The sequence below is a fragment of the Saccopteryx bilineata genome, chromosome 1 (assembly GCF_036850765.1).
Source record: "Saccopteryx bilineata isolate mSacBil1 chromosome 1, mSacBil1_pri_phased_curated, whole genome shotgun sequence".
In the NCBI taxonomy this organism is placed as follows: Eukaryota; Metazoa; Chordata; class Mammalia; order Chiroptera; family Emballonuridae; genus Saccopteryx; species Saccopteryx bilineata.
This window is the reverse complement of record NC_089490.1, coordinates 21,828,970-21,853,686: the sequence shown is the minus strand read 5'-3', so window position 1 is coordinate 21,853,686 and position 24,717 is coordinate 21,828,970. Positions and strand designations below refer to the sequence as shown.

Sequence of the window (24,717 nt, the reverse complement as noted above, 5' to 3'; positions counted from 1 at the left end):
GGAATTATATCAATGTTAAATTCTATGAATTTGATATTTGTATAGTGATTGTTGGAGAATATACTTGACCCTAGGAGATACATATTGAAGTACATAGAAGTAAAGGGTTATGATGTCTGCCATTCACTCTCGAATAAATCAGCAAAATAACAATAGCAATAATATGAGAGAGAGCACACAAATTTGGACAGTTGCTAACAATCATAGAATCTAGGTGAAGGATACGCACATATTTGTTCATTGTACAACTCTCACAATATTTCTGTTTATTTGAAAGTGTTCAAAATATAAAGTTTAAAAAAGCAGCCTGACCAGGTGGTGGTGCAGTGGATAGAGCATCGGACTGGGACATGGAGGACCCGGGTTCGAGAACCCGAGGTCGCCAGCTTGAACGCGGGCTCATCTGGTTTGAGCAAGGCTCACCAGCTTGAGCCCAAGGTCGCTGGCTCAAGCAAGGGGTCACTCGGTCTGCTGTAGCCCCCCTCTGCCCCCGTCAAGACACACATATGAGAAATCAATCAATGGACAACTAAGGAACCGCAACGAAGAATTGATGTTTCTCATCTCTCTCCCTTCCTGTCTGTCTGTCCCTATCTGTCTCTCTCTCTGACTCTGTCTCTGCCACAAAAATAAATAAATAAAGCAAAGCCCAGTGTTTCCTTCTCAAAGTCAAACATTTGATTGAGAACAGTCACACCAGCAGATGCAATGGACTCGAAGAGGCTCCCCACAGTGCTCGGTGCATGCTCTGTGGGCTTGTTTCTGCTCAGGATTGTCTTGGGTACCCAAAATACCTGCAGGTTGAGGCACTGAGTTCAAGGTGGTATTTCATTAAAAGAGTCAACCCAGGAAGTGTGGCCATGGCATCTGCCCCAAGGCCCTCCACCTGGGTGGGGTAAAGACACCATCCACTCTGGGAAAGGCTCTGCCTTTTCTCTTCTCCGTGAAGAAGCCCTCAGAACCCTGCGTTCCTGGGCTCGCCTCCAGCTTTTACGCTATTCTTTGAAGGTGCTTACACCCACCAGCAGAGGATACACGGCGCATCAAAGGGATCGCTGGGCGCCAGTTATCAAGCTCCTTGACTTCTCTTATCTCATTCTTCAGCTTGTTGGCCTTCTCCTTTACCCAGAAAGGCAAGCTGTCAGAAGAAAACAACACCCAGAGCTTGTGTTTGTCCGATGCAAAATTTATAAACATGGTCAGTAAGAAGGCCTCAAATTTAGAAGATCAGTGTCAGAATAAGACACCGTGTTAATTGTTCACCATTTGTCCTTGACCCAAACGAAGATATTTTTTTCTGCCCTTCTCTGTCCAGGAAGTTGACCCTTGCAGCTGTCATCAACTTGACTCCTCCCTGCCCCACCTGGGCTTGGCCAATGAGAGGCATCAACAGATCAGAAGGTGAGAAGAGAGAGGTTGGGAAATATCTTACCTAGCTCTGCCCTGTCTCCAGAGAAGCCCCAGTTCTGGCAGTGGTGGCATGCTCCACTGCCGCGAGTCCTTCCCAAGAGCCCTCTCCACCGCCCACTGCTCTGTGAACCATGATCCCTCCTCTGGCTGCTCAGACCTCGTAGTAAGAGCTTCCCGCTGTTGGGAGCCCCTGGGTGCTTCACCCTCCCGTGTGAGTTCTCTCAACCTGCTCACACATCTGTACACAGTTCCTACACTGAACTGCTTTCAAAATCCCAGGGAAGTGTGCCTTCTGTTTTCTGCTGGGACCTCAGCTAATGCAGACACCCAGGGCCCTCCCAGGGCCGTTGCGATTTGAAATGGTATATGCCGGGCTGCGCCCTGTGTGTCCCAAGAGGTATCATCAGGCAGTGAGACTCCTGAGATGAGCTGAAGCAGGAAGATGAAGGACGTTCTTTACTTGAGTAAATAAATAAAGTTTAGAGTGGAGCTAAGCAAAATCAAAAAGTGGGAAGCATGATATTTCATTGAAATACAGGAATACTCCAATGGTTTCTCTCTGCCTTTTCAAACTCTAATCATATTCCCTGGCTGCACTTACTGAAGCATGTGTCTTTCTTTGCCAACAAACTCTCAAGTTTTGGAAGCCAGGGACTCCTGTCTTTTTGCTCCACATAACGCCCCCACATAGCGCATCCCTAGCACACCACACGGCATCTGGTAGCCTGTCAATCATATCTTGTGAGCAGCCCAGCTGTCAGACTCTACAGACACTTGTCTCCAACTGTCTCACCAAAAACTGTCCATACAAACTGCCCTGCCCACCTGCTGGGATTCAAAACGTCCCTATGTGTTGGATGTCTATGAGTTTCTCCATAGGAAAAAATAATAAATAATTGATATTTTCATAGAGAAAGAATAATAAAAAACACGACGAGAGAACTCACTTGGGAACTTGTGGAAGAGGCTCAAGTGGAATAAATGTATCAAATGCCTTTTCATAAGGCACTCTGAAAACAGAAAAGGTGATCATAAAATTAGTTTGCTCCTACAGCGAAGAGATCAGTATGTCATTGTGGTCAATAAAATGTCCTATTTTATCTTCTTTTTTTTTTTTTGTATTTTTCTGAAGCGAGAAGCAGGGAGGCAGACAGACAGACTCCCACATGCGCCCAACTGGGATCCACCTGGCATGTCCACCAGGGAGCGATGCTTTGCCCATCTGGGCCGTTGCTCCATTGCAAGTAGTGTTATTCTAGTGCCTGAGGCGGAGGCCAGGGAGCCATCCTCAGCATCCAGGCCAACTTTGCTCCAATGGAGCCTTGGCTGCAGGAGGGGAAGAGAGAGATAGAGAGAAAGGAGAGGGGGAGGGGTGGAGAAGCAGATGGGCGCTTCTCCTGTGTGCCCTGTCCGGGAATCGAACCCAGGATTTTCACACGCCAAGCCGACGCTCTACCGCTGAGACAACTGGGAAGGGCTTATTTTCTCATTTTAATTGTTACATATGGGCTTCAAATATGTAAGGGCCATAATTTTTATTAGTTTTATCATTTTTAGTGAACATCATTAGATCAAACATAGATAATTTTTAATGTGATATGCCATCATTTTTCTTTTAATTTAATGGTCCTCCCTTTCTCCTCATTCACTTTGGTCTAAGTTTAGTTCCCCGTGTAAGTGAACTCAAATAGTAGTCACTAATCAACAACCTGATTCACTATGAAACCTGAAAAGTCTTCAGATGTGTGGTAATAACAATAGGAATACAATTAACAACCACTTTTTGTAGTAAAGGTCCTGTGTATAATTTTAATTATATGTATGCCTACATTAACAAACTAAATACGGACATTTTTAGAAATTTTCACCCACCATGTTTTATTGAGATCTACGCCTTGTAAAATATAATTTCTTTAGAGTAGAGAAAGATATGATTCCTTTATTTTTTAATGTTTTCTTTTTTTATTTTTTATTGAATGTATTGGAGTGACATTGGTTAATAAAATTATGTAGGTTTCAGGTGTACAATTCTATGCTACATCATCTGTATATTGTATTGTGTGCTCACCACCCCAGATAGAATTTCTTTAAATTTAACTAAGTAACCCTAGTATTAGTGTATACTTACATTGAAAAATTCACTGGTGAGAGCGTTGATCCTACTTTGTGGAAACCTTTACTCTGTTCTGGGTACATATATGGGTTATCTCCTGGAGTTAATTTTGGGATTCCATTCCTGGTATCAATATCTGTGAAAGATGTATTAAAAAGTCATAAAACTGGCTAAAGATGATCCACAGATTTGCTTTAAGCACTGAGATGACAATGGAAATAAGATAATTTAGTGCTTTATTATGAGATGCATATAGGTATCTTAAACTTCTGTTTATAATTGAGGAGAAGAAGATAAAAGTGTGAACTTGTGTTTAGGACATTTTCTAAAAGGTATTGTTATGACTTTCTCACCCTGGGAAAGAAGAATAGCTGAGGTTTGGGTTAAAATGAATGATGACTCATAGGTCATCATATTATACCTAATCTAATAGCTTAAACAAACATATTGTTTCAGAAGTGCTGTTTGGGAGAGATTTTCTCTTAAAAGTAACATCTTCTATTTGGACACAAGTCATTGGTTCTTTTTCTACTTGCTGACATTATCTTGTGAAATCTACTAGATTTCTAAGTGTTGTCCTCAGACCACCTGTATCGTAATCAATTGGAGTTAAAAATTTTGGTTTTTGCCAAGCATTGTTCAAATATTCAAGGGTTGCAAGTTTGATCCCCAGTCAGGGAACATACAGGAACAGATTGATGTTTCTTTCTCTCTCTCTCTCTCTCTCCCTTCCTCCCTCCTAAAATCAATGAATGAAATTTTTTAAATTCTGGTATCAACAATGAGCAAGAACTCTCACTTAAATCTCTTCATCCCTGAGCATTAGTACGCTTTGAATCCCTGAGTCCTATAAAGCTCTAGGAGGAGTTGTCGTGGGGCTTTGCCTCTCTGAATGGCTCTCAGAAGGAAATCGGCCAATGAGAGTCCTTCTCCTTCTGCTTCAAGGACTGGGGCAGTGCAGCAGCAGAAAGTGGGCTTCCCAGTGAAGAGGAGCTAGGAGAAAGAGCACACATTGCTTATTCAGCTGATACTAGGACATTCAACTAGCTCCTTCGGGCACCCCGGGAACAAATAACGAACAAGTAATCACTTGAGCTTGGAAGGAGACAGCTGGTACAAGATAGTCATTTAAACCCACACATCTGACACCAGATGCACCTCCTAAGGGAACAAACCTTAACTGCAAGACTACACAGCCTTGGGATCATGTTACCAGGCTAAAGGGGTCTGTTTGCCCTTGTGCATCAAAGCCCAGGAAGACACGAACAGGAGTTTGCAGCCAAGAAAGTAAGGATTTATTAAGGAGATGGCACCATGCCCAGAGTCACAAGTGAGCTAATGCTCAAAGACCTGGCTCCCCAATGGCTTCCAGGGGAAGGGTTATATAGGGAAAAAAGCATGAATCATGACTAAAGGAGTTAGGGTCGTGGTCTCTACTGATCAGTTGTTGCTAGAGCAGGGGGTAATCGATCATTGTATCTGGTCCTGATGTCAGCCATGGAGTTGTTCTTTCTGAATTTGCAAGGATTTGCTCACTGGGTGGGATCACTCATCTTTTCTGGGTACAGAGCTAAACCACAGCTGAGGCCAAGATGTCATCTTTCATTTGACTGAAAACTCTGTCTTTGGAGTCAACAGATCCAGGACCTTGTCCCTAAGACTACTAGATGCTGACCAGAGCCTCATTGTCCTAAGGGCAGAATGATTAATTAAGCAAAGGAGAGGGAGGTGGGGGAGTCAGGATGCTGGGTGAGGCCAGTTTGAGTTAGAGGGAAAAAAATCAACAGAAAAGCCAGGAAAGGGTTTTGATAAGCTGTTCCCTACCGACCCAACGCCTCTAGCTGACTCAGAGACGCCACCTCACAGGAGTGAAAGGACTGGAGGGTTTAATTGTTTTACCATTTTCTTTTAAAACCCTTTTCAATTGCTAAGACTCTTCATCTAAGCTTTTCATTAACTCTTTTATTTTCTTAGTGAGAGAGACAGAGACAGAGAGAGAGACAGACAGACAGGAATGGGGAGAGATGAAAAGCATCAATTCTCCACTGCAGCACCTTAGTTGTTCATTGACTGCTTTCTCATATGTGCCTTGACCAGGGAGTTAGAGCTGAGCCAGTGACCCCCTTGCTCAAGCTAGCAACCTTGGGCTTCAAGGCAGTGACCTCTGGGCTCAAGCCAGCAACCATGGGGTCATGTCTATGATCCCATGCTCAAGCCAGTGACCCCGCACTCAAACTGGTAAGCCTTATGGTCAAGCTGGAAGAGCCCATGCTCAAGCTGGCGACCTCAGGGTTTCTAACCTGGGTCCTCTGCATCCCAGGCCAAAGCTCTATCCACTGCACCACTACCTGGTCAGGCCCAACCCCCAAAATTTTGTTTCAGAAGCTCTGGAGTGGTTCCCAGAACCAGAATTTTTAAAAATTTCATTCATTGATTTTAGGAGAGAGGAAGGGAGAGAGACAGAAACATCCATCTGTTCCTGTATGTTCCCTGACTGGAGATCAAACTCACAACCCTTGCATATTTGAACAGTACTTGGCAAGAACCGAAAGTTTTAATAAACACTCCGGTTGATTATGATACAGGTGTTCTGAGGGCAACACTTAGAAATCTACTAGATTTCACAAGATAATGTCAGCAAGTAGAAAAAGAACCAATGGCTTGTGTCCAAATTTAAGATGTTATTTTTAAAAGAAAATCTCCCAAACAACACCTCTGAAATAATGTTTGTTTAAGCTATTAGGTATAATATGGGATCTTGGATAGTTTCTGAATATTCCACAAACACGGCTGTCAGAACAAAGTGCTGGCCACCATGTATGCATAGCTGATAGATCCATATCCTGCTTGTTTATGCTTCCAGATGAACCATGCAATGTCCCAGCTAGAAAGACACTCAGGATGTAGAAAATGGGATACTGTATACGCATTAAAATCAAAGAACCATATGAAGGAGCAAACTAGCAACTGTTCACCAAGTAACGTATTCTGGCCCGCATCTCTCCACCCCCGACGCAGTTAGGCAGAGCCACGTTCTGACCACTAGAGTGTGAACAAAAAGGATGTGTGCCACATCCAATACATTGTACACCTGAAATTAATATACTGAATGTCAACTGTAACTGAAGGATTTTTTTTTACTTTTATTAATTTTTAGAGAGGAGAGAGAATGAGAGAGAAAGAGAGAGAGAGAGAGAGAGAAGGGGGAGGGAGGAGCAGGAAGCATCAACTCCCATATGTGCCTTGACCAGGCAAGCCCAGGGTTTTGAACCGGCGACCTCAGCATTCCAGGTCGACGCTTTATCCACTGCACCACCACAGGTCAGGCAGTTTTTTTAATTTTTTAAAAAGGAAAATAATGAGGGAGGAGAGAATTTCACAAAGGAATAAAAGTTCAGTAGCAAGCTTCACAATATCAAGAGCTGAACTAAAACCAAGAAAAAGAAGAAGCAGGAAAAGACCCTGGTGGGGTTTTTTTTCCCTTAAACACTGGACGTTGAAGGAAGTCATTGCACATCACCGAAGAAGAGGTAATCACACCAACACCAATCAAGTATCACTTTACAAGAAATACACAGGACAGACGAATCTGTTAAGTGGTATCAAGGAGTGTAATCAGCTATCTCTCGACTGTGGCAAACTCTAGACTAGGGACAAAGGACCTAGTTTCTTCACCAAATAAATTGCAAGGGAAAAAAAGGGGTGGGGGGAGAACCGATATATTAAAAGAGACTTAAGAGACTTTTCAAGAAATGGCTAAGTATGGACCTTATTTAGATCCTACTTCAAACAAACTATAAATGTTTTTTAATTATGGCTCTTGGGAAGCAGTTGAATATTTGAACATTGAATATTTGGTGATATTAGTGAATTTTTGCTAGTTTTATTTTAAAGATATGAGAATAGTATTGGTGTCATGTTAATAAAAATAATCCTTATCTATTAGAGGTACATACAAGTATATTTATAGATGAAACTATATGCTGTCTGGAACTAGTTTTAAAATAACCCCTGGGGGAGAAGGGTAAAATGAAACAAGATTAGTCACATGTCAATCACTATTGAAGCTAAGTGATGATTTTCTGGTTACATTGTGCTCTTCTTTCTACTTTGACACACTTGAAAATGACCTTAATAAAAAGTTTTTCTTGACCCTGGCCGGTTGGCTCATTGGATAGAGAGATGTCCCAGGTTTGATCCCTGGTGAAGGCACACATGAGAAGCGATTATATGCTTCTCTTCCCCTCCCTTCTCTCTTTCTTCCCTTCTCGCAGCCAGTGGCTCGATTGGTTCAGATGTTGGCCCCAGGTGCTGAGGATAGCTTGGCTGGTCCGAGCATCAGCCTCAGGCACTAACGATAGCTCGGTTGATTTGAGCATCAGCCCCAGATGGGGGTTGCCAGGTAGATCCCGGTAAGGTTGCATGCAGGAGTCTGTCTCTCCATCTTCCCCTCCTCTCACTTAAAAAAAATTGTTTTCCTTTTTAATAAAGGTGGAATAGTGGTTACCCTGGAATTAGGGAAGGAAAGATGTTATATTTAAGTAGGGGCCTATTGGAGGCTTCAAATACAAACATAATATGTCATTTCTTAAATGGACTGAGAATCATATAAGTGTGAAACTTTATTCTATATAGTCAATAATTATTTCATAAATATGCCTCAGTATTTATGGAAAAAAACATAAAAGGAAGAAAGGAAAAAGAATAATCACAAAGTTTAGGATACTTTTTACTGTTGAGTTCAGAGGGAAGTGATGAGTTAGGGTAAGGACTTGGATCATCATGATAATCCCATTCACTTTTTTTTTTTTTTTTTTGTATTTTTCTGAAGTTGGAAACGGGGAGGCAGTCAGAGAGACTCCTGCATGCGCCTGACTGGGATCCACCCGGCACGCCCACCAGGGAGCGATGCTCTGCCTAGCTGGGGCTCCGCTCTGTTGCAACCAGAGCCATTCTAGTGCCAGAGGCAGAGGCCATAGAGCCATCCTCAGTGTCTGGGCCAACTTTGCTCCAGTGGAGCCTTGGCTGTGGGAGGGGAAAAGAGAGACAGAGAAGAAGGAGAGGGGGTGGGGTGGAGAAGCAGATGGGCGCTTCTCCTGTGTGCCCTGGCCAGGAATCAAACCCGGGACTCCTGCACTCCAGGCCGACTCTCTATCACTGAGCCAACCGGCCAGGGCCCACTTTTGATATATACTTGTCACTGGCCCAGTTCTGGTCAGTGAGACATGAGTGAAAAAAAAATCTCCCAAGGACCACATAGCAAACTCTTCCTTCCTTCTAAAAGGGGAAGGCAAGTTCTCGCTTCCACAGTCCATATTCTAGAGTTGGAGCAGAGAGGTTAACGTGGCCCTGCTCAAGGATGACATGTGGGTTTGTAAAGTGTTCCATATTTCTAGAAGAAGAAAAAAAAGAAAGGGAGGAAAAAGACAACAAGAGAGTTTCCTCTTCTTCTGGTCTTAACAGACATGATGCTTGAAACTGCAACAGTCATCTTGTGACCATAAAACAAGAAACATTTTTGATAAGACAACAATCCAACACAGTAGTAAAGAATGATAATGCATAAAGACAGAATGAGCCTGTATCTTTGATGATATTTCTAGGCAACAAGACCCTATAGGCCACCTAGATTTCAAAGATTCTTGTTAGGTATATAATAAATATCTTACAAATTAAGCCTCTGGTGATTTGGGTTTTCTCTTACTTGCAGCCAAGAGCATTCTTAAGTAATATACAGCTAAACTTAGTTCCTTCTTGGTTTTCCTCATTTGTTTCTGATTTGAGCCAGTAAAATAAGTCCTTCCTATTCTGCCCGATGGCTGCATCTCAGTTGGGAGTGGAAAGTAGGGGTGTGCAGAGCAGGCTTATATGACATCAGGGCTTTAGTGGAAGGCTTTGGGGCCCAGGTTACTGTCTGCAGACTGCACTGGTGTCTGCTGCCTGCCTGACCTCTGCTACTCTCTGAAAGCTGGCATCTATTTTTATTTCTGTTTCTGCAAAATGTGCCATCCAGTCTGAGCCTCAAGAAGCCATCCCCCTCCACAATGCATCAGGTGAAGCATAAAATTATTCTCATAACATCCCTGGTTTGATCATCCACAGCGCATCCTACCATGGCCTCCTGGCATTCCAGAATGAGTCCTATATGGCTCTCCTGGCTTGCTCTCTCTCTCTCTCTTTCTCTCATCCTTTCTCTCTGTCCCAACCTCCACAGCCTTCACAAGGTACAGAAGTGTGGCTATTCTCCCACACCTCCTGGGTGGGTGAGACCCTGAGGCTGGCTCTCTGCCCATCCTTGTCCAAAGCTATCACTACTCTCCAGCTCAGAGTCAAGCAGCTAACATTTCCCTTTGAGGCTCCAGGTTATCCCCAAGTCACACTCTGAGGCGGAAGCCCCAGCTAGAGTCACATCCAATCACCCACTGGATTTTGATCTCAGGAGCTAGCCTCCTCAACACTCCCATATCGCTATATCCTCCTACCTCCTCCAGTCTGGCTTTTCATTATTCTCTGTCTAAACAAAATCATTGGTTTTCAAAATCATGTGTTACTGATAAGAGTTTAAAGGCCTATTTTAAAGCTCAAAAATGAGAACTTTCTATTTCTTTGTCTTTGTATTCTTGCTACAGTAATTCTCTGCATCCCTGAAGCAGTGGCTGCCTCCTACACAGGTATTTCTGTAGAAGATTGTGTCATAAAAGGTCTGTTGGGATTCAGCAACCCTTTAAGGTCTTTAATAAATTATGAATAGGTGGGAACAGAAAACTCACCAAGTTATAAAACAAGGAGACAAATCAGTAGATAGGCAGAAGATGATAGATAGATGATAGATGATAGATAGATAGATAGATAGATAGATAGATAGATAATAGATAGAAAGATAGATATAAATTCTTGTGCCAGTTACCTTTTATTAAATAAGGTATGAAATAACAATATATGCCTTAGCCTAAGACTTATAGGATGTTTTCCTTGTGAAAAATATAAAGTACAATTTAAATGCATATGACAGGCAGCACCTAACTGAAACATAAATGATTTTCTTCAAACTTCAATGAAGGTTTCTATTAATAAGTATCTGAGAGAACTTATCTGATTACTTAAATGTCACATTAGCATTTTATGAAATTCAGAGAAAAGCAAGAATGTGGATCAGCATCTGCTGCGAGTTCTTTGCCAAAAACTGCAGCCGCCAACCCTCCTCTTCCCTTTCCTATCTTGCTGGCTGCACCAGGCTGACTCGGTGACCCTGCAGGGCTGGGCCTGTGGAAGCACAACCGGAGGGGATTTTCAGGCACTGCACAGTCAAGGTCAAGAAGGAAAATGTTACCATATTTCTTCTTCCCAAGGCACTTGTCCACCGTCCTCTCTGATAGAGACCTCTTGTTGCCGAGGAAGACCCCACTAAAGAAGCACCGTTTTCCAACATGGTATGTGTGGATACTGCTGCTCAGCCTTGGGTAAAATGTCCACTCAGGACGCTGCCCATCTTCTGCAAGACATCAGAGGTCTCTATATTAGCACCACTCCCAGCCTCATAATGCAACAGGGTGACGAAAGGTTGGGGAAACTCCCCAGGCACTCTCTGGCTTTGATCAGTGTATATAACTCCCTGGTCCTACATCAGGGCACCCTTAGCCTTTGTGGGACTAGACACAAAAGAAAGGACATGGGAAGAAAGCTATCTAAGCTGTGTGTGTGTGTGTGTGTGTGTGTGACAGATACAGAGAGAGACAGAGATAGGGATAGATAGGGACAGACAGACAAGAAGGGAGAGATGGGAAGCATTAGTTCTTCGTTGTGGCACCTTAGCTGTTCATTGATTGCTTTCTCATGTGTGCCTTGACGGGGGGTCCAGCAGAGCCAGTGACCCCTTGCTCAAGCCAGTGACCTTGAGCTCAAGCTGGTGAGCCTTGCTCAAACCAGATGAGCCTGTACTCAAGCCAGCAACCTCGGGGTTTCAAACCTGGGTCCTCTGTGTCCCAGTCCGACACTATGCACTGTGCCACCACCTGGTCAGGCTAAGAGGCTTCTTTTTTTTTTTTCAAAAAAATAAAGCCAATTTTATGGTTGAAAGTGATGTCGTGCATTGGGAAGCTCAGAGACCGTTTACAAGCACCTGTGACCCAACCTTTATTCTGATAAGTGAGTAAGAAGAAGACAATGCTCATCAACCAGGGAAGGGTTGGGCCAACCATGGCAACTGGGACCTGGTGGTGTCAGCAACAGCAGCTCCTGCATGCCCTACGGCGACACCAGAAGATGCATCCACGTGATTACAGCAAATGAGAAAGGCGGCTGTGCAAACCCGGGTGAGTTGCTGGGTCTCTCAGCATCTTTGTCTCCTCATTCTACCATTTTCCTACAAAATTGCTAAAGTGATTTCAAGCTCTAAAAGATCTCCTAGTAGCTCCATAGTTGCTTGAGAAACACGTGGGCCCTGCGGAGGGCAGCGAACGATCCTGGGCTTTGGAGGTCGGCAAGACTGGGTTCTAACCCCATCACTCTGCTTCCTTCCTAGCTGTGTGCGCTTGTCCGAGCCGCTGAATCTCCCCAAGCCTCGGCCTCCTGTGTAAAACAGGCGGGTCTCTCTTAGCCACATAGATCTCTGTGTACTGACACAGAAAGAAGTCCAGGATCTATTTACTTTGAGTGAAAATAGTTTCTATACTAGTCTCTTCTGGGGAAAATGTGGTTCAATACTATTGCTCATATATCAACGTATACAAATGCATATGTAGTTCGAAATTTGGGAAGAATGGTGTGTAGATATTAAACTTTTCACAGCTATTGAAGCAGAATGGGGGTATTGTTGGAGAATATTGGGGAAGGGATTTATTTATATACTTTATATACTTCTTTATTATTTTAGAACGCATTTCATGTTTGAAACACATGCGATGACGTTTTCCCCAGAGGACTTGTTGTGAGATTTAGAGATGAAGCATGTCGAGTGCCTGGCCCTTAGTGGGTTTCCAGTGCATGGCGCCCAACAGGAGGGCGGACTTCCGGAAGGACCGTGGGCCTGGAGGCGTGTGGAAGAGGAGCTGTGACTTACTTGTCTGCAACTTTAGCAGGCTGAACTCCTCGAGGTATTTTTCCTTTTGGACTGCAGACCACAGGGTTTCAGAGGACTGATCCGAATGTGAGGAGGAGGATTTCAGATCCAACTCTGCAGCAGGCCTGGAAGGGAAGTAGCAGGATTAAATTCTTCCGTGTGCTGAACCTGGTATTTAGAACCTGAGCTTGACATTTCTTATACTAGAATTACCTCACTCGTGATACCCAGGCTCCCTCTTCCATGCACATCCATGAGCATATAATTTATTTATTCACAATTCGGGAGACCGAAACATATTCAAAAGATGCATGCTTAAAAGTGGTTTGGTGGTTCCTTAAAAATTGAAATGTAGAATTACCATACAACCCAGCAACTCCACCCCTAGGCATTTAGGGAATACCCAAAAGAAGGGAAAACAGAAACTCAAACAGGCACATGCGCACAGATATTCACTGCGGTATTATGCATAAGAGTCCCAGAGTAGAAACAACCCGAATGTCCACCAACAGATGAATGAATAACTATAATGTCACATATACATACAATGGAATATTATTCAGACATAAAACAGAATGAAGTGCTGATATGTATTACATACAGATGAACCTTAAAAACATTATGTTAAGTGAAATAAGTCAAAATACCTAAGGAAAAAATATTGTATGATCCCACTCAAATGAAATATCTAGAATAGATAAATTCATAAGGACAGAAAGTAGATTAGGTTAGTTAGATTACAGTACCAGGAGCTGGGGAGAGGGGAGAATTGGTAATTATTGCTAATCAGATACAGAGTTTCTGTTTGGAATGGTGAAAATATTTTTTAAAATGGTAGTGAAAAATGCACAACATTGTAAGTGTAATTAATGACGGTGAACTGTACACTTAAACATGGATAAAATAGCAAATGTTCATATATCTAGCCACAATTTTTCTAAAAAAGGTATGATGTACTGCTTGCTATATGTTACTACACTGATGAACCTTGAAAATATTATGCTAAATTAAAGAAGTCAGACACTAAAAAAAAAAAAACAACAAAAAAAACATATTGGTAATTCCATTTATATGCAGTGTCCAGAATAATCAAATGTATAGAGATAAAAAGTAGATTAGTAGGTGTCTACGGCTGGGGGATAGTAGACATGGGATGGGTAACTGCTATGGGGCACAGGCTTCTTTGGGAGTAAGTAAAATGTTTTAGAATTCTGGTAATGGTTGCACAACTCTGAATACACAAAAAAACCACTGAGTTGAACACATTAAATGAGTGAATTATATAGCATGTGAATTAGGCGTCAAGAAAACTGCTACATCATGGGCATGGAAAACAGTTTGGAGAGGGTAGGGAGTGCTGGGAGGGGGTGGGGGAGGGGAGGGGGGTACCTAGTGACGGAAGGAGACTTGACTTGGGGGGGTGAATACACACTATGGTGTATAGAGATGAGTTGTAGAATTGGGCATCTGAAACCTGTATAATTGTAATAACCAGAATCATCCTAATACAATTCAAAAACATCAAACTTACAAAAAAGATCCATGTTCAATGGATCCATTAAATGACCACTAAGTATAAAAAAAAAAAAAAAAAAAAGAGAGAAAGAACAGTCAAAAACAAACCTAGACTGAAGTGGTTATAACAACAGAGCATTATGTCTGGTGCTAAACTTCCTGGCAGGTAGAAGGTCCCACAACAAAGTACTGTGGGTGTCAGCAGAAAAAGCGATCACTTCTGGTTTAAGAGGCTTTGCATATGATAGATGGCCCTGGCCAATGTTTTCAAGTATAGTTATCTGTTCTCAAGTCATAGGCTTTTTCTTCATAAGATAACATCACCCTTATATTTGAATAGTTTCAAAGCAATTTCATATTGCTTGTGTTTGCTCCCTACTAACAACCTTGTGAGGTAGGCAGGGCCAATATAAAATCATTTCCACTTGAAAAGGAAATGGGCCTTCAGAGAAGTTAAGGATAAAACACACCCAGGCAGGGTCAGAGCTTGATCTGTAGCCTCACTCTAGACTGCGTTGCCTAAAAATCATAAGGAAGCCTAGTTCAATAACTCACTAGTCTTGTATAGCTGGATCTCCAGTTTTAAATAAATACATGTATACTAATACTTTTGAACTCTGAGTTTGTGTGCAGATAGAGCAAAAAAAAATGCAATAATTCAGAGTCCCCCAGTTCAGAATATTGATAATTTTGACACTGGGATGAAATAAATCTCTTACATATATATATATATATATATATATATATATATATATATATATATATATATATTTTTTTTTTTTTAATTCAGTGAGAGGAGGGGAGGCAGAGACAAACTCCCACATGCACCCTGACCAGGATCCACCCAGCAAGCCCACTAGGGGGCAATGCTCTGCCCATCTGGGGAGTTGCTCTGTTGCTCAGCAACTGAGCTCTTCTTAGCACCTGAGGTGGAGGCCATAGAGCCATCCTCAGCACCCAGGGCCAACTCGCTCCACTTGAACCATGGCTATGGGAGGGAGGTGGGAGAGAGAGAGGGAGAGAAATGAGAGGAGGAGGGGTGGAGAAACAGATGGGCACTTCTGTGTGCCCTGATGGGGAATCAAACCTGGGACTTCCACATGCTGGGCTGACACTCTACCACTGAGCCAACCGGCCAGGGCCTCTTAAATATTTTTGAAAAGACTTTGCTAAACAAACTGTACAAAAAAGATTGCAAGGATAAAGAAAATTTTCCAAAAGAAATTTAGAAGTATTCACCTACTTTGTTTACTCAACAAACATTTATCTGAGTATATTTTGTGGTGGCCACTGTTCTAGACACCAAGGAGCCAACACAGTCCTGATCTCAAGGAGCTTAGAGTCAAGGGGCAGAGAACATGGACAGATAAACAGGTGATTGTGGAAGAGTGAGTAAATGAAGAGGGGGAAAAAGCAGGATTTAAAAAGAGTAGTATAGACCCTGACCAGTTACTCAGTGGATAGAGCGTCTGCCTGGTGTGCAGATGTCCTGGGTTCGATTCCTAGTCAGGCACACAAGAGAAGCAACCATCTGCTTTTCTTCTTCTCCCTCTCCCCTTAACTCCCTCTTCCCCAGTGGCTCCATTGGTTTGTGCATTGACCTCAGGTGCTAAGGATAGCTCAGTTGGTTCAAGCGTGTCACCCTCAGGTGCTAAAAATAGCTGGATTGATTCAAGCATCAGCCCCAGACAGGGGTTTCTGGGTGGATCCTGGTTGGGCGCATGCAGAATCTGACTCATTATCTCCCCTCCTCTCACTTAAAATAAAAATAATAAAAAGAGGCCCTGGCCGGTTGGCTCAGCGGTAGAGCATCGGCCTGGCGTGCAGGGGACCCGGGTTCGATTCCTGGCCAGGGCACATGGGAGAAGTGCCCATTTGCTTCTCTACCCCCACCTCCTCCTTCCTCTCTGTCTCTCTCTTCCCCTCCCGCAGCCAAGGCTCCATTGGAGCAAGGATGGCCCGGGCGCTGGGGATGGCTCCTTAGCCTCTGCCCCAGGCGCTAGAGTGGCTCTGGTCACGGCAGAGCGACGCCCCAGAGGGGCAGAGCATCGCCCCCTGGTGGGCAGAGCGTAGCCCCTGTTGGGAGTGCCGGGTGGATCCCAGTTGGGCGCATGCGGGAGTCTGTCTGACTGTCTCTCCCCGTTTCCAGCTTCAGAAAAATACAAAAAAAAAAAAATAATAATAATAATAATAATAATAAAAAGAGTAGTATAATAGATCTTAATTGTGTCAAATAAATATATACTGCTCACAAAAATTAAGGGATATTTGATCACTTCATATTCATTTTTTAAATATCTCCTAATTTTTGTGAGCAGTATATATACTAGTTAGCCTGGCCTGTGGTGGCGCAGTGAATAAGCGTCAACCTGGAACACTGAGGTCACCGGTTCAGGACCCTGGGCTTGCATGCTCAAGGCACATATGGGAATTCATGCTTCCTACTCCTCCCCCCACCCTTTCTCTGTCTCCCTCCTTCTCTCTTTCTCTTTCTCCTCTCTAAAATGAATAAATAAAAAATAAAAATAAATATATATATATATTTATATGCATAAGGAAGAACTAGAAGTCTTTTTCTTACATATACTAAAAACATTGAATTCTGTAAGAGAATCAATGTTAACATTGATTCTGTAAGAGATGAAGTTACTGTGATTTTTTAATACTGCTTTTATATTTGCAAAAATTATTACAATGCATTGAAATTATTTCCATTATAACAAAATTTGTTAGAATAAGGTTTTAAAAAATTCTACTGTAAAATAAATATAAACAGATAAAAATACACCAAATATAAAATAGAAACTCAGTTTTATAATTATAAAGCCAACATCCAGGACAAGAAACAAATAAAACAAGGCCAGCCCGCCCCCTGGTCCCCAGAAATCATCGTCATGCTCCCTTCCCAGAGAAGTAGCCACTGTCCTACTCTGACCCTCATAGGAATCATTTCTTTGCTTTTCTTTAAAATTTGCCACCTATGTATGTATGTATATATTCTTAAAAATATATAGTTTACATTAGTTTAACCTGCTTTTGAACCTCATAATAGCAAGCACTTGCACGGCACTTATTATATGCCAGGAAGTAATTTAATCACTCGCCCAAGTTCTCACAGATGCTAAGTGGTAATGCGAGGATTTTAACCTCGTCTGGCTCCAGAATTCATGTTCTTGCCAAAGATGTCAAGACACCTATCAGGCTCTTGGCTCACTGGTCGAAACTGCCCCACCGTCTATGGCTCTTCACTGGATGCTTACTTACTCTAGGTGGGCAGACTCTCTGCAGGAGCCTAGAGGCTCACTGACACCTGGACCTGATACAACAGAGGTTGAGGGACTGACCCTTTGGCCAGAAGATGTTGTATTGGCAAAGCATCCCGCAGATTCCACAAATTCCTTGTGCTTAGTACCTGCAACACATAGATATGGCCATTTATTACATTAATGAAAATACTTTCCACTCTATCTCTTTCCCTAGATTATATATTTTTTAAAAACTAGCATTATTTTTTTTCGAGCATTTCTTGTATATTGGGGATTGTGCTGACATCTTACACACATTTTCCCATTTAATTCTCATCACTACCCACAGATGTAGGGATTATTTATCCTTCCATTTTACAGATGAGAAAACTGAGGATTAGAAGGTTAAGCAACTTGCCTTTAATCACATAAAAAATAAACATCTTGGCCCAGATTTGATCACAATTTATATGACACTGGTCTAAATTCCTAGCCACTGGGCTAGACTGCTCGTACCCACACAGTCAGTCTACTCTGAACTAAGTGAAAGGTAAGATCTGACTTGAGTTATATATCACTGTATCTTTCCTGACCTCTAAATACAATTTTTCAAAGGATTTGCTCATAGAAAGAATAATGAATATAGCTGGTGATCATAACCCAAAGATTTGTCTTCAGAGACGTCCATCGGCTCCCCTTACACTGTAGTGTTGTCATTTGTTTATATACGCAATTTCCCCACCAGAGTGTGTCTTGGTCATCTTCGTAGCACTCAGTGCAGGGCCTGACACAAAATAGATGTTCAATAAGTGGAAAAAAAAAGTAGCACTCCCCAGTCACCCACAAGGACATCTAAGGGAGTCCGGTGACTGTCGGTTAGAGAAGTGTGTCCATTGTCTTCACTGCTTTACAATCATTGCTTCGTGAAAGTCAAACTGTCCTCTCCTCTTCGGATGGAGATGTGTGCCTTGTCCATGTTATAAATGTCAGATAAATGGATAGTACCTCTTTTTTTTTAAAGATTTTATTTATTGATTTTAGAGAGAGGAAAGAGAGAAAGAAGGGGGGGAAGAGCAGGAAGCAGCAACTCATAGTAGTTACTTCTCACATGTGCCTTGACCGGGCAAGCCCGTGGTCTCAAACAGGCAACCTCAGCATTCCAGGTTGATGCTTCATATACTGTGTCAGGTTGGATAGTACATGCATAATTTCACAGAGCATAGAAGTTCAGTAGACATAATGTAACTTTTGGTTATGAAGATATAATAAGAACAGCCCTGGCCAGGTAGCTCAGTTGGTTAGAGCATCATCCCGACATGCCAAGGTTGCAGGTTTGATTCCTGGTCAGGGCACACACAAGAAACAACCAATGAATGAATACATAAATAAGTGGTACAACAAATTGGTGATTCTTTCTCTCTCTCTCTCTCTCTCCTTTCCTCTCTCCCTAAAATCAATCAAAAATTAAAAATGGGCTAGCCAACTTGAGCACAGGATCATTAACATGACCCCATGGTTGCTGGCTTGAACCCAAAGGTCACTGGCTTGATTGAACAAGGGGTCACTGGCTCAGCTTGACCCCCCCCCACCCAGTCAAGGCACATATAAGAAAGCAATCAATGAGCAACTAAGGTGCTGCAACTACAAGTTGATACTTTTCATCTCTCTCCTCCTCCTCTTCCTTCTTGCCTCTCTCTTTCTCATAAATAAATAAATAAATACAAAAATAAATGTTTTTTCTAAATGAGCTACTGATATATATAGCTGGCAAGAAAAAAAATTAATGCATTTTAACATCCAAATGAGGGACATGGTATACAACATTTCCAAACAAATTTGACTTCAGACACCTTTAAAAAAGAAAAAGTCCCTAGCCAGTTGGCTCAGTGGTAGAGTGTTGGCCCAGCATGCGGAAGTCCTGGGTTTGATTCCTGGTTTGGGCACGTAGGAGAAGTGCCCATCTGCTTCTCCACCCCTCCCTCTCTCCTTTCTCTCTATCTCTCTTTTCCCCTCCCGCAGCCAAGACTCCATTGGAGCAAAGTTGGCCTGGGCACTGAGGACAGCTCTGTGGCCTCCACCTCAGGCACTAGAATGGCTCCTGCCGCAACAGAGCAACGCCCCAGATGGGCAGAGCATCACCCCCTGATGGGCATGCCAGGTGGATCCCGGTCAGGCACATGCGGGAGTCTGTCTGACAACTGCCTCCCCACTTCTAAATTTGGAAAAATTTTAAAAAAAGAAAAAGAGCCTGACCAGGTGGTCACGCAGTGGATAGAGTATTGATCTGAGACACTGAGGACCCAAGTTTAAAACTCCGAGGTCACTGGCTTGAGCACGGGGGTTGCTGGCTTGAGCATGGGATCATAGATATGACAGCATAGTCGCTGGCTTGAGCCCAGAGGTCGCTGGCTTGAAGCCCAAGGTCACTGGCTTGAATCCAAGGTCAGTGGTTTGAGCAAGGGGTCACTGGCTTAGCTGGAGTCCCCCTATCCCCGGGTGTCAAGCCATGTATGAGAAAGCAATCAATGAACAACTAAGGTGCCACAACTATGAATTGATGTTTCTCATCTTTCTCCCTTCCTGTCTATATATCCCCATCTGTCTCTCTCTCTCTCTCCCTCTCTCTTGCTCACAAAAATAAATAAATAAATAAGAAGAAAAATAAAGGCAAAATAAATTGATTAAAGCATTATCAAACCATACTCCCTTTCGAAAATCTGATTACTAACTCACTTTTCAAAGCAATCACTAATATCCACATTTTTTATTAAGGTCGGTGCAACAGCATGGGTGATGCAGCATTTCTAAATGATTGCTCCTTTATTGCCTCTGGCATTTTCTCCCAAGCCGCTCACATACTTTCTGCATTATTCATTGCTCATGCAGCAAAGTTTATGACAACTACTTCACACCTGCCGCTGGGCCCACAGCACTGGTTAGACCAACCCAACTTCAGAGATGCAAACTATGAAAAATGTTCATCTTAGAACTGATGGGTTAAAGTATAAAAAAAACACAAAGATTCCAAAGTTAATGAGCTAAGCTTTCAATTCAAAAAATAAGGGGGAGGGGAGAGAATAAATCCCCTAAAATGATAAAGAAGTAAATCATAAAATACAAACAGAAATAAATGAAATGAGGAAGATGATCAGAACTATGGGTTCTAATCATCAAAGTTCAAGAACACAGATTAACAAAGTTCAAGAAAAATATTTAAACACAAATATACAGTATTAGGAAGAAGAAGGAGGTCACAATTATAGGTAAATTAGAAATAACTTTACACATAAAGAAATTGAGGACCCAAAATTTCAAATAACATTTGCAAGGTGACAGAGCTATGGGGTATAATTTATAAAATGTAGTTTCAACCTGACCAAGTGGTGGCACAGTGGGTAGCGCATCGACCTGGGATATTCGCCACTAGAGGACTGGAAAGTTCACCAAAGCAAAAACTGGTTGCCACAGATGGTATCAGAGGGGCCCTTCAGAAGTTTTTTGTTTTATTTTTCATTTTAGGGGAAAATTTTGAATATATTGCATAACTTTGAGCAGCAAGCAGTGAAATCACATGTACAGATTTAGCATATTTCCTTGTTTGCTTAAGAAGGCTTGTATTGGCAACACTCTATCTAGAAAGTGGCCTGTGGCTGAAAAACAGGGAAGACTGATCTGACAGCCAAGGACCAAAAGAGCAGCAGTCTTTCTGCTACACTGGCATCAGCACCTTCTCCAGAGCCAGCTGACTACAGGATCCTTCCAGAAGCAACTCCGCCTCAAACACGACCTGGAGACACTTACACGTGGCCTCCCGCTGCCCCTCAGCACCTGCTCAGGTAGGAGAGTCTGAGCCCTCCCACTCTGATGCTGATGATCCCATGTGAGCTTGACATCAAGTAACTTTAAGCAGGACAACTACCTCTCCATGCCCAGCCCCCAATTCCTCCCCCACCTCTCTCTCTCTCTCTAGCTAAGGTACATCCTTCTTGAAAGGGTCACCATTTATCATGATAATTGTTATTCAAATGCAATAAATATTCAGTAAGCCATAAGACAGGAAAGTCTAACAAATCACTAAAACACTACGAGATGAGGAAACCAAAGGACCAAGCGAAGGTTCTGGGGGCTAGAAAGGAATTCAGGGGAGAAGGAGAGTTTAGAAGAAATTCGGCTTCTTTGGTACCATCTGCCGAACTCAGGGTAATTATCTCCTTTTCTTTAGGCAGGAATAACATCTTATATAACCAAGGCTCTTTCACACACTTGTCATCTCAGCTGATTTACACAATAGCACTGTCTGGAAGGGAGAAAATAACACAACGATCCAAGTTAGCTTCATATGAATACTCTCTAAACATTCAGTTTCCCACCCCTGCTTATCTGCTCAACAAATAACTTAAGGATCTAGGACAGTGGCTTTTAACCGGTTTTTTGGATCACAGACTCCCCCGAGAAGTAATGAAAGCATTGGGCGCCCTCTGCTAGAAAAACGCATGGACACCCACAGTGGTGCATTCGTCTTCAACTGGTTTTTGGAGCCGTTCATTCCTGAACCCCACGAGCTCAGGTGTGGTCTCCCAAGTGGACACACCTACAAAGCAGAAAAGGAAGCCACGGAACTTTGGTTAATGTGGTTTGGGGATCTCAGGGGCTGGTGCCTCTAACTCAGAGACATTGAGCCCCTGTGACCCACCCTTAAAATAACAGCTCCCTCCTTCACCCAGATCCACCTGGAAACTGTAGAGAAGTCTGGAGCTTCGAGTTAGAAGCCCAGAGCCTTTTCCTCCTTGCTGACCAGGGTATTGTTGGGCAGTTAATGATGTTACTTCCTCCCGTTCCACTGGCCCCACTTGTAAGTGGGTGTGGTGAGTCACAGCACCCCCCTCCCTGCACTTGTGAAAAAGAGTGAGGAGATCGCAGACCTGAATACAGAAGACCAGGGACCACGCTAAGATCTGATGGGGACGAGACAGAAGACCTCATGGTCCCTTTCTGTAGCATATAGCCCACTCACTTATAATAACAGGTAAATGTCAACCTGGGCATACACTACTCTACGGTTTCCTGAGAAACTGTGGCTGTTCTGCTCCACAACACCGTTCTCTCAAGGCAAATGTGCCCCCAAACACCATCCTCAGCCTGAAGAGCCAATTAGAGAACTACTATCCATTATTTATTTCAGACCTTTCTTTAAGGTGATCATAATTTCTACCTGATCTGTCCCATCCAATAAACAGTGCCACAAATTATATGAGCTGGCCCTGGCCGGTTGGCTCAGTAGTAGAACGTCGGCCTGGCGTGCAGGGGACCCGGGTTCGATTCCCAGCCAGGGCACATAGGAGAAGCGCCCATTTGCTTCTCCACCCCTCCCCCTCTCCTTCCTCTCTGTCTCTCTCTTCCCCTCCCGCAGCCAAGGCTCCACTAGAGCAAAGTTAGCCCTGGGCGCTGAGGATGGCTCCATGGCCTCTGCCTCAGGCGCTAGAATGGCTCTGGATGCAACGGAGTGACGCCCCAGATGGGCAGAGCAACGCCCCCTGGTGGGCATGCCGGGTGGATCCCGGTCGGGCGCATGCAGGAGTCTGTCTGACTGCCTCCCTGTTTCCAGCTTCAGAAAAATACCAAAAAAAAATTATATGAGCAAGGAAAAAACAAACGAAAGAGCCTGGACTTTGGAGACCAGAAGACTCCTGCCCAATCCCAGCTTCGCTGTTTACTGACTGGAGTATCAGGCCGGTCAAACCTCTGGCTCCCTTTCCTCATTTGTAATATAACCCAGGGCTGTTATGAGGTCCAGGAAGTCATTTATGAGACTCTCTGCTTCGATGCTACACAAGTAGTATTTTTTTATGCCCCCAAACAGCCTCCTTTTAAACTAGAGGGGTTGTCTCTTGGTTCTATTACACTTGGATATGATGAGCAAATCCACACCCAGCCCTCCTGATTTCTTAAACTCAACTGTGTCTCCTCTCCACCGCGGTGGTGCCAGCGTCTTCTTCCTCTTGAACCTTCTCCAGCTGTCCGCTGTGGGTCGCCCTGGAGACGGAGGGCGGATTGCAGTCCCCGGGACCGTTTCCCATGGATGGACTCATCTCTGCACGTGTTGATTTTAAATAGTAACCGCAGCCCGGAGACAAAGAAAAGACCTTTGTAAGAACGGTAGCAGTCAAAACAAACAGAAGTTCCACAGGCCATTGAAAGTCAAGAGGGCAGGGCTGGCCTCTTAATCAGAGCTTCCCTGGCTCCCTCTACCAGGTGTTTCTTGGTTTGGATGCCCCAGAGCTCCAGTGAGTTCTCTCCCAGCCCCATCAGGGCTCACTGCCCGCGCATCCGGGGTGCCCTTTCCCTTTCCACCTGTGGGTCTTCCGTCCCCTCCCACCCAAAGGTGGCCCGGCTCTACACTGAGAGGACTCACGGGAAGATGCAGTGATCAACGCACCAATTGGCAGCCCAACTGCGGGATCCCTGGCTGGAAACTCAGAGCCAAAGGCCAGAGGGAAACAGCCACCGCCTACTCCTCCCACAGAGGCGAGTTCTGAGGTTGCCGGGACACCGGCCCCAGCAACTCGCTGCAGCGCGGGTTCGCGCCAGGCGGGGGCCTCCGGGTTCTCTTCCCTTTGCATCTGGGGGCTCAATGGTCCTCGGCGTGCGATGGCGTCATCTGAGATGGGCAGAATAGAGGCTTCGGCCACGATGGGGCGTCGTGAGCAAAGACTACTGGAAAAGTTGCTCAGCGTTTCTGGATTTTTCTTTCTTTCTTTCCTTTTTTTAATTCTGGCTCTTCTCTGGGCTATTATAGTACATTATTGTTGGAACTGGAGCCTCTGGTGGCAGTGAAGGATGAGCCCTCCGCAGAGCTCTCAGATGCCCGCTTATAATAGGCATTGATTAGACAGGATCACCTAGCGCTTCCAGAACGCCTTTTCTGGGCCAGGAGCCCTGGTGGGTGTTATCTGCCTTGTGCAGCCAGCTGCACTTTTCAAAATAGAAAGCTGAATTTGAGCAAGGGCTTGCTCAAGGTCACCCAGAAAACTGAGATTCATTTCCAAGTTTCCTCCCTCCAAATCTACCACTCTTTTCATCATACCAACTTGAACTGACCTTACTAATCCTTTCCAGCATCATCTCATCAGCCTTGTGTGGAAAGCTTTCTCCCAGTCTAATTTAAGGACTTCAGTTCAAATTCAGATCTTAATTCTCCTTAGGTAAAGTGAAAAAATTTAGATGTTTTATTTTTAATGACAATTTTTATGGATTATAAAATAAAGTGGTTCTTGTAGAAATCTTGGAAAATATAGAACAGTAGTATTAATACCCACAGTCCTACAATGCAGATAAACCACTTTTTCTGGATCTCTATTGCTATATTAAAAAAAAAA

At 43.5% G+C, this 24,717-nt stretch overlaps 1 protein-coding gene across 1 annotated transcript; it reads right to left on the bottom strand.

Moving 5' to 3' along the window:
• Positions 1 to 990: 990 nt before the first annotated feature.
• Positions 991 to 23,533, bottom strand: SPATS1 (spermatogenesis associated serine rich 1). The gene is given in 8 exon segments (XM_066252959.1): positions 991 to 1,138; positions 2,358 to 2,420; positions 3,539 to 3,659; positions 10,854 to 11,015; positions 12,582 to 12,706; positions 17,361 to 17,508; positions 23,298 to 23,416; positions 23,418 to 23,533. Coding segments are annotated over 8 exon segments (1,002 nt in total).
• Positions 23,534 to 24,717: the final 1,184 nt, after the last annotated feature.